Source organism: Borostomias antarcticus (assembly GCF_949987555.1).
Source record: "Borostomias antarcticus genome assembly, chromosome: 17".
NCBI lineage: Eukaryota > Metazoa > Chordata > Actinopteri > Stomiiformes > Stomiidae > Borostomias > Borostomias antarcticus.
In genome coordinates, this window is record NC_140250.1 from 21,140,027 (window position 1) to 21,150,765 (window position 10,739).

The 10,739-nt window shown below is 44.3% G+C and overlaps 1 protein-coding gene across 1 annotated transcript; it reads left to right on the top strand.

The window, feature by feature from the left end:
* Positions 1 to 881: 881 nt before the first annotated feature.
* On the top strand, positions 882 to 10,239 carry znf148 (zinc finger protein 148). Its single transcript, XM_084451879.1, has 7 exons — positions 882 to 1,000; positions 1,876 to 2,219; positions 2,354 to 2,479; positions 4,210 to 4,333; positions 4,439 to 4,522; positions 5,632 to 5,750; positions 5,906 to 10,239. Exons 2-7 carry the CDS (start codon positions 1,905 to 1,907, stop codon positions 7,526 to 7,528), a joined length of 2,391 nt encoding a protein of 796 aa, XP_084308005.1. The 5' UTR covers positions 882 to 1,000; positions 1,876 to 1,904; the 3' UTR covers positions 7,529 to 10,239.
* Positions 10,240 to 10,739: the final 500 nt, after the last annotated feature.

A 10,739-nucleotide genomic window follows, 5' to 3' on the forward strand; every position in this document is an offset into this window, starting at 1 on the left:
AACCCACTCACATACCCACAGTAACACTACTCGTGAACCCACTCACATACCCACAGTAACACTACTCGTGAACCCACTCACATACCCACAGTAACACTACTCGTGAACCCACTCACATACCCACAGTAACACTACTCGTGAACCCACTCACATACCCACTCACATACCCACTCACATACCCACTCACATGCCCACAGTAACACTACTCGTGAACCCACTCACATACCCACTCACATACCCACTCACATACCCATTCACATAGTGAACCCACTCACATACCCACAGTAACACTACTCGTAAACCCACTCACATACCCACTCACATAGTGAACCCACTCACATAGTGAACCCACTCACATACCCACAGTAACACTACTCGTGAACCCACTCACATACCCACAGTAACACTACTCGTGAACCCACTCACATAGTGAACCCACTCACATAGTGAACCCACTCACATACCCACTCACATACCCACAGGAACACTACTCGTGAACCCACTCACATAGTGAACCCACTCACATACCCACAGTAACACTACTCGTGAACCCACTCACATAGTGAACCCACTCACATAGTGAACCCACTCACATACCCACTCACATACCCACAGTAACACTACTCGTGAACCCACTCACATAGTGAACCCACTCACATAGTGAACCCACTCACATACCCACTCACATACCCACAGGAACACTACTCGTGAACCCACTCACATAGTGAACCCACTCACATACCCACAGTAACACTACTCGTGAACCCACTCACATAGTGAACCCACTCACATAGTGAACCCACTCACATACCCACTCACACACCCACAGGAACACTAGGTGGCGACAGCTACCATTGATTCTGCACATAAACCTGCGAGAGCGCTTTCTTGGCATCCAGATGAAATGTTGTGTCTGTCATTCGTCTATTACACAGTGGATAGTCCATCGAATACAAATAATGTCAGCAAAACGGCTTTAGCTGACAAAACACCCTGATAGGTAAGCTAAATAGCTCATTTCAAACTGCTAAAGAATCGTCTTTCTCACTTTAACGTTTGAGAAGCTTTTTACTTGTGTGAGGCTCCGTCTAGCTGCTGGATCATCATTGAACAGTCTAGTCTATGGGGGCAGTGTCAATTATACTAACCAAAGTTTTGTGTGTGTTTTAAAAAAAACATTTGTTAGTGCGGGTTTACTACACATCAATGAAATCCGCAGTACAGCACGTAACGTGAATATGACCTTGTTATCATTTAAACATGCAATGCTCCCATGCATCGGTGTCGTTCCAGGGACTAGTCGGACCCCCTACTCTCCAGGCCTAGTTGGCTTGTCTAACGTTAGTGAGCTAGCTAGCCAGGTAGATAGCTAGGTTAGTTAGTTAGCCAACCAACGCTATGCAAACCCAATGCACCACTATTCAATCATTGCTAGCTAACTACGACGACTAGCTAACTTTGGTTTGGGTGTGCTAGCATGCTAGCATGCTAACAACACTGCACTTCCAGCCAAGTGCATAGCAGAGTGATGCTAGCCTAGGGAGCCAGGCTAGCTACAGGTAGCTAGCTAACAGTAATAATTAGGGTTAATGCCACTATTTAGGCATATCCTCATCACAACATCAAAGTAAGTTGTGGCCACGAAAAGAGTTGATTTTGCTCAGTTTGGATAGACTTGCCATACCATTTGGTAGAGCTAGTTAGGTAATTAGGCCTTTTGCTTATAAAAAAGGGGAAAGAAATATGAAATATTGTTTGGTGTTAGGTGTGGCCTAGCTAATAACTTGTCAAGAAAATGTGATTTTGCTTGTTAATGAGCTGTATGCAAATCCCCAAGCACACCACTGTTTTTTCTCTTTTCCCTGCATGTTTTAGATACACAGGTCCCTGTCCTGAAGATCAACATGGATGACAAGTTAGAAGGGATGCTTCTGAAGTGCAGTGCAGCGCCGCCGGACGGCAGGGTGGGGTTAGGGAGTGGGAGTCTGGTGGTAATGACCCTCGGGGAGCGAGCTCTGGCCAACCACCCCCTGCTGGCCGAGGATGACGATGAAGACGACGATGAAGATCTCACCAGCGGGGGCTCGTTGGTCTCGCACGACCTTATCCCCCCCGACGAGCTGATGGTGCACGAGGAGACGGTGAAGAACAACAGGGCGGAGGGAGGACAGCTCCCGCAGAGGTTCCAGCACAAGATGCCATGCGCGCTCCACATGCCGGTGAGCCCTTCAACAGAGGGTCTGCCACCATGCTGTTACCAATGTTATAAATAGCTTAGGATCCTATCAGATCCCAGTCTTGTTTGTCGTGGATTACTTAAAACGCTCTCCCCGTTTGATTGATGTTTTTACAGTTGAGCGTCAAGCAAGAGATGAAGCTGCCAGACCCGCTCATGCAGTTGAAGAAGGAGAGGAAGCAGACCAAGGACCTCCCCGACAGCCACAAGAAGAAGAAGAGGAAGCAACGGTCTCCAGCCAAGGTAGAAATAACATAAACAACAGATGTAACTAAAGCCAGGCTCGCATACAACGGCACAGATGGTTTTAAGCAGCTCTGTAGAATGAACTGGGATTGTTTTGTGAACTGACAGTTTGGAACGCAGAGAGTTGTAAAACTTGACGTTTTCAAGCTTCATCCTGTCGAATCTCGACTGACTCAACAATGAGATGGGTGGTCTATAACTAGGGCTGTGCCCAACAATGAATTTTGGAGTCGAATCAGATTCGCCTGTTCAAACCAGAGATTCGACGATTCGTTCCTCCTTTTTTTTTTTCTTTTTTTTTTTCATATGCCTAGGCTGAGGGGAGACATTGGGAGTCTGGTCAACTGTCAAACAGACAGCACAATAAAAGACGCCTATTTTTCTTGCTAAACATGCATCATCTTAGCCCACATTGTCCATCTACTTTGGATGCCCCGTTGTTTTTATGCAGTGTGTTTCCCGTAGCCTACGTTTGGGCGATCTGACGATAGTCTACTCAACTGCGCATTTCAAAGCGTGCATGAATAGGCTCATGCGTTGGCCAGCTGTTTTGGCTGCCACTAAAGCATTTTCACGGATGATAGAGCTCAATCTGTCTATGGAAAAAATCATTCCATTCACATTCTCCAGCATATATCGTTAATACAAGAAGACTGATCTAGGAAAGCAGTTTTGTGTTGTGATATTCTGTTTGGGGAATGCACGTGATTGCTGGCGCATAGTAGACTAGGCGCACAGCGGAGGGGAGAGGGGTTCTCTGCCTTCTTCCCTCCGCTATATCAGTCTTAAGTCTCCTTTTTACTGCACAACAAATAGCCACGGTAACAGCCAGGGTCTAAAACGAATGATTGGCCTATCCTATAAATCACAAAGCAGGTGAGTGGTCTTAGCCCCCCAGTGCATATTGACAGTGGAGCAAAAAAAAATCTGCTTGACTTAAAGAATCTCCAGGGGTGCAGACTTGTCACCTTTAAGTGAAAATAGCCGTTTTTTTAATCCAAAATAGGTCATTTGTTTGATCTGTGTATCTATGGGTTTGTATGTTTGTCACATTTTTCACCTGTGATCGGTTTGTACCTCTGAATCTCAGTCGACTTAAGGCTCTCCGACTGATGATTCGGCTCGGCGACTTTCTTATCTATAGCATCTTATCAGGGCTGTTACTCCCCTTTTGACTTATGCTAAAGATGTAGCGATCTAAAAGTCAGCTATTTTTGACCTTTTGGGCCGTTCAGGAGGGGTGGAAGGTTCCTTTGGGGGGGGGGGGGGGGGGGTATTTTTCAATAACCAGCAATACCTAGCCTGGCTTTGCCAGACCCAATTCGCAAAAATGCGAAGGGTCTGGAAACTCTCAGTTCATTTCCGATTTCCAAAGGGCATTATCAACAGACGCAGACCAAAATTCCCCTGGATGCAATTGGATAGACCTACAACCAATCAGAGCAACGAAACATGGGGTTAGTCATCGTATCATGTGGCAACAGTCATTGTATCAAATCCACTCCATATTAGATAAACGGTTGTGATTGGCCAGGCCAGTATCTGGTCAGGTGAAAATCAGTTTGAACAGGTGGGTGTCCAGACTGATCTGGGGAAAAAGAATGAAACAGAATGTGAGCTCACATGATCAGGATGGCGACAACAATGATTTATAACTGCACTACTGTGTGTCTGTCGTGTATTAACGTCGTCTTGTCCTTTTCACACACATCTATCTTCTCATATAGATCCTCACTATCAATGATGATGGGTCGTTAGGTCTCCAGAGTCCCAAATGTCACGTGTGTGGGCACTGCAACGCAGCCTTCCGCACCAACTACCACCTACAAAGACACGTGTTCATTCACACTGGTAAGTCCTTCCACTCCTCCTGTCTCTCTCTCTCGCTCTCAAACCCAACACTCTTGACTGAAAGAAAATGGCGACTACATTTACCTCCTTTATCCTCTGTTTCAGGTGAGAAGCCGTTCCAGTGCAGTCAGTGTGATATGCGCTTCATTCAGAAATATCTTCTCCAAAGACATGAGAAGATCCACACTGGTAAGAGGCTGCCCCGCACACACTGCCATTGGCTTTGCAGTAGCATGGTGACGCATGTCGTAGGATGCTGATTCCCTTACGTAGGATGTAAATAACAGCAAAAGCAGCGCAGACATCTCTTGACACCTGTTGATTAATTAGGGTGTCCCAGACTAAGGATTTACACATTGGATCTGATTGCATATGTCTTGTGCAAGTCTTACTGATCACTCATCAAATCATGTTTTTATATTTGCAATTCGCTTACCTGTATAAAAAATTACCATAACGAAAATATAGGCTTAGGTTTAAATAACAAACGTATATGCATTGGATTTTAATCAAATTAAATAGGCTAAATTTGCCTTCGCCAACTGGAAGTACAGAGCAACATCCATGGAAAAAACAATCAAACCCAAAAATGTATTCAATTAGAATAGAATAAGCCACCCTAATAAAAATAGATTAAATAAATAACAAAATTAAAGCCAGAAGGTGCATAAAATAAAATAAAGAGGGTGTGTGTTGCGTAATAGGCTGTATGCACTGCAGCGATAGGCTGATGAGCTCTCGTTAGTCTGCGGGTGCATCTGGGAGAAGGAGAATAAAACACATACACTCCTATGAGCCCCTACATCATTTGATATGTCTATTTAAGAATAACAAGACAGTCTTGTTTTAACCTGGCGCCTAAATGATATAAAGCAGCCCGGCCGAGATGCTGCTCCAATGATATAGACTATTGCAAGTTTGTCTACCATGGTGATTTATTCACTTACGCACACTAAAGAGATCTATCGAAAGAACATGAGTTATTTTACATTTTTTATTAACAGTTATTAATAGGCTGATATTTATAGCAACACCGGCAACATTTTAAAAATATCTAACAAATATTTAATAATATAAAAAAAAAGAAGAAAAAAAAAAATGAAAAAATCCTCACTCCAACACTTGCTGAAAGCTGAGAAACTGCGCTTTCTAGTATTATAGGGAAAATCCAATTAATATTCAAAATGTTGTCACTGTACTTTCAGGGTTAAAAGGGTTAACAACACTAAGTTGACCGTGGTCTGCACAGTTCAGTGAAACATGTCTCTCTGTCTCCCGTGTTGTTGAATTGTCTTCAGGTGAGAAGCCTTTCCGTTGTGAAGAATGCGGAATGAGGTTCATTCAGAAGTACCACATGGAGAGGCACAAAAGGACCCACAGTGGAGAGAAACCCTATCAGTGTGACTACTGCCACCAGGTGGGACATCTCTTGGGGCAAACAAAACGCCTACTTCTCTTAACAAATGATTACATTCAAAGCCTTTAAATGAAGTATACCTCTTGTCAACCTCTTGTCCTCTTTAGTGTGTACCACTGTGCATATAAGTCAGGTTGTCGTTTGTGCTTCCGCAGTACTTTTCCAGGACGGACCGGGTTTTAAAGCACAGGCGCATGTGCCACGAGAGCAAGGAAAGGAAGGCACACAAGGCAGCGAAAGAAGGTCTCCTGCGCAACTCCGAGTCTCTGGGATTCTCCTTTCCCGCCAAAGAGTGCATGCTGCCGAAGAAAAAACGGCAGAAGTCCTCCGACAAGTCCCAGTGCTCGGCCGGCGCCGGGCAAATGGAAGTGCACACGGTCACCGTCGTCGGCACAGAGGAGAAGGCGGAGCAAAGGCCGAGCAAGATGGAGTGCCTGCCTTTGTATGCCGTTTCCTCTAAGGTCAAAGACGAGTACGTCATCGCGGATTACGCGGTGGAGCTCCCTGACTCGCCCGACAGCCGTCGCCAAGGCGGGGAGGCCTCGACAGAGGTGATCCATCCTCCTAAACTGGTCTTGAAGAAGGTCCCCAAGAGGAGTCTCAAACAGGCCATCTCAGAGCCACCTCAGAGTCTGTCTCCTCTCTCCTCCTATGAAGAGAGCAAAGTCACCAGGTACACCTTTGAGATAGTGGATAAACAAGGTCTTCTGGAAGTGGAGAGCAACAGTGAGCTGGAGCCTGTGGACACTCTCCATGTAGGACAGGCCAAACCGGCGACCAGCAGCACAAACTACGACGACGCCATGCAGTTCCTCAAGAAGAAGAGGTACCTCCAGGCGGCCGTGGCGAACAACAGCCGAGATTACGCCCTGAACGTCAGCAGCATCTCGTCCCAGCCCTCCGTCACGCAGGCCGCGGTGGCCACCGTCATAGACGAGACTGTCCCGGCCACTATCCTGGAGCCCCAGCCCCTCAGCGTGGAGATCAAGTCAGCCCACCACGACAAGAACGTTCTTCCAGACGAGGTCCTCCAAACCCTACTGGACCACTACTCCAACAAGGCCAACGGGCAGCCCGACATCTCCTTCAGCGTGGCAGACACGGAGGTGACTTCCAGCATATCCATCAACTCCTCCGACGTGTCGGAGAGCAGCCCGGTGGAGAGCCTGGGACCCAGCGCCCAGCAGGCCCCGCCTGCCGAGAAGGCCAGCCTCCTGCAGGAGTACTCCAAGTTCCTCCAGCAAGCGCTGGAGAGGACCAGCCAGAACGACAGCTACCTGAGCAGTCAGAGTCTGAACTTTGTTACCGAGAGCCCCAGCCTCGCTGGCCAGCCTTTGTTCTCCACTGACAAGCCGTTCCCCTCGCCCAGCAGATTCAAGTCGGGGACGAGCTCACCCCTGAGGTCTGCTTTGGAGAAGCCCCACTTCGGACTCCTGGTTGGGGACTCCCAACACTCCTTCTCCTTCTCCGGGGACGAGACCACACCCACCGCGGTGTCCCCGACCGAAGACTTCCTGGAACAGGTCTCATCCTCCAAGAAGGGGGAATCCCAAAGCATGCTTCATACTTTTCAGAGCACCTTCGATCAGAATTTCCGGTCTCACTTCCAGACGTCGCGGTCTGGAACCACCTCCTCCCAATTTACCATTGCCAACGGACAAGTGAGTCTGAGGGGGCACAGCACAGACTTCTCAGAGTTCCCCCTAGTCAGCGTAACCGAGACCAGGTCTCAACTAAACTCCTCGCCGGATGCTACACCAAGTCAAACTTTTGGCTGAGGAGAAACTTAACAGATAGACACAGACATTTATTTCTGTAATCATTTGTATGGCACTTTATATATCCATGTCCTCTGTTCTGCCAAAATAAGTTACACTGCAAAGGTGGCTGATGCTTAAAGCGTTGTGACAGAAAAAAAAATTGAAAATATCTTTTGTGAATCATGAGTGGGAAAAGGTTATTAAGCACTTTTCCAAAACAATTTGAGTTGAAATGAAAATGTGACAATTTAAAAGCCAAACGGCTAAAGTAGAATGTAAATCAGGAGAAATGAGCAACCAAGTACATTACTAAGGCCTTGGTGGAATAGTCACCCTTATCGTCATCGCTATCATCTGTACTCCTTTTGTGCTCAGCCTTCCAAAATCAATCGTTCTCAATCCATTATGTCTCATTGAGATCCATTGCCCGTAGATCTTGTGAAGTGGACTGTAGGAGCAGTTATATTGTTAGCTGCTGAATGATACGTCGCCCAATAATGCCCTCTCCCATGTTTCTCATGGAGAAATTAAATTAATCTCAAACTTGGCAATTGCAAACACCCTTTTTGAATGTGGCTCTGTGATTTGAGTTAAAACTCTATTGGGTATGCCTCATTGCCATCACGATAATTGATTTGTCTTAATGTTGAAGTCACTTTATTCTTAGCTCTCACCTGGAAAAAGGTGTTTCTCCAGTGCATGTTAAAATGTAGCCGATTGGTTGGTTGATGGTATGGAATCCAGTCTGTCATCATCCAATGAATTGGCTTGAATTAGATTCTAATACTGTCCTAATGACCATGACATATCCTTGTCTATAAATGAACTTTAATTGTGGTATTATTGCTTTTTATGCTTTTTAGTTATGTTTGCACAAAGGACCTTAAGCGTGTTCCAAGTGATTTCAAATGATATTGATTTCATGCTTTGTGTTTATAATCTGATTCAGATGAAAACACTTTTACTTTAGGTCACAAATCGTACAGTAGGTTACATTGTGAGCTACCAAACTTATTGTGACCTACCAAACTTCTGTTGCATGTACTTAATGGCTGCACATTCTTCATTCATTCATTCATTCATTAACAGGTGAATGTTTGAAATTGTCATAGGAGAACTGCCCCCTAAGTACTACAAGGGTACTTTTACATTCTTCTCTTGACAGTGAGCGGGTTTCTCTGACCTAGCTAAGTCTGAATAGAAAACAATAACAACAACAACCTTAAGCCGGGTTCACACTCAACAACCCAGAAATTTTTTTACGCAGTTTCTGAATTAACAATTTAGAACGTTGACGGTTCTAAAACTGACATTTCCAAGATTCAACATGTCAAATGTTATGGACAGGCTGGTGACCAGAGGGATGGTGTCTGTATGCCAACACAGCTTTTCAATGGAGAGTTTCTGTTGAAAAAGCAACTTAATTCAAGACGCGGTTTTCTCTTCATGCGGGAAACTTTGACATGGACAGCAGATTCCTCTCACAAGTCACTTGTTACATTTCAACTGAACAGACAGAACCCTCATTCTGAGCTAAACCCACACTTCCTCGGTGTACATTCCCATTAGAATGTCGAGAAAAAACTTTGCTGTAAATAAGGTGTATATTTCCAGTTTCCACTTAACTGCTTTTTCTGTTTGGAGAAAGGCTGGTATTTGTGCCAGTAAGGGGGCTTGTGCAAGATATTTTATGGACACTTTTGCTATCAGAGAGCACATTTTTAATGCAGTTTTTCAAGATTTTATTTTGGTAAACATCGCCATGGCTTTTCTGTCACATGTTGTACGTATCTCAATGATTTGACCATAGGAGCTATAGAATCATCCTGCTATAATCCTGATTAAATATCAACAATTGATCATTGTGTGATATTGTGGGATGTAGCTGAAAAGTTACTTAATTAATAAATTTAGTAAAATCAGGTTATGCGTGTACCTCCTGGTAATGGACTCTAGTAACTGAATAATACTGTCTGGCATGTATTCAACCAGAGAGACCCATGCCAAAAGCACTTTCAAAAGCACAGTGTACTTGTGTAGGCACCTGAATCTAAAGCTGACATTTTAAGCTATATTACTATGTGAATCCCGGTTTAACGTGTTGTTTTTCTTTTGAATGGGAAGCATCATGCCATTAGCTCGATAGACCAGCCTGATCTGGTGAGCAGCCTGATTGACCAGGCTACCGGCCATGCTGTGTAGATTTCTGTTATGAATTGGTCCTGGAAAAGCAACCAATTTTGAGGACAGCATCACCACTCATCCAAACCTCTTTCCACAAACTGGCCATAAGTGTCCTTGTATATGCTGGAGAAAAAGAAAAAAACATTTGTTTCGTTGGAGTGAGAAAAAAAAGAGTCTAAATGTTAAAACCTTTTGATAAAAACGTTGTTCTATTTTTTGAAACATGTAATGTCGCTTTAAGCTCTGAAGTCTTGCAGTCTTTTTTGCTGCCCTCATTCGGTATTAGATGATTATTTGATCCATGATGTCAGACTTTGGCAATTTGGGACAATGTTTTTCTGCCGGAGTCTTACTTTAAGACTTAGTTATTTTATCATTGAATTTGAGAAGGAAATACCAAACTAATTGTTAGTTAAAGTGTTGATTTCTGAATGATGCCACTTAAGAGGTGACTGATTTCAAGCAAGACAAAAGGGGTTGCATGTTCTCTTAAGTTGTTGGGTCGAGTGAACTTGTGTTATAGACATGTAATGTGCGGCTTTAATTGTAGCAGATTAATTTCAGTAAAGTACTATTAGGTTTATGCAATATATTATGATTTGTAAAGGATATCTGATTCAAATGGTTGTTTTTGATTGTTGTGTGTTAGCTATGTCCTTCCAAATAAATAATCATGCTCACTATTGTGTCTTAAATGATGGTGCTAATCAGACTATAACCATGGATGTTACATTGCTGGAAGCTATACAGACAGAAGGACAATGTGATTTGATTATGTTTGTTCAAAATGTCCTGTAGGTCTACTAGTTAGCAGGAGAAATCACTTCTGCCAAATCCAGCTCATTTACATCAACGTGCTGCCCAGTGTTGCCAGTGTGAAGGTTGGCCAAGACTAACAGTGTTCAGCTGACTCTGGCACAGCTACACACCTTGCTGAGTGGGATTGACCAACCAAACATTTACTCACTGACGTTTGATGAACACGTAGTAGCTATTGAAGTGAGCTGGGCAGTAGTATTGAAGTTAACTGGGCAGAAAGAGTTAC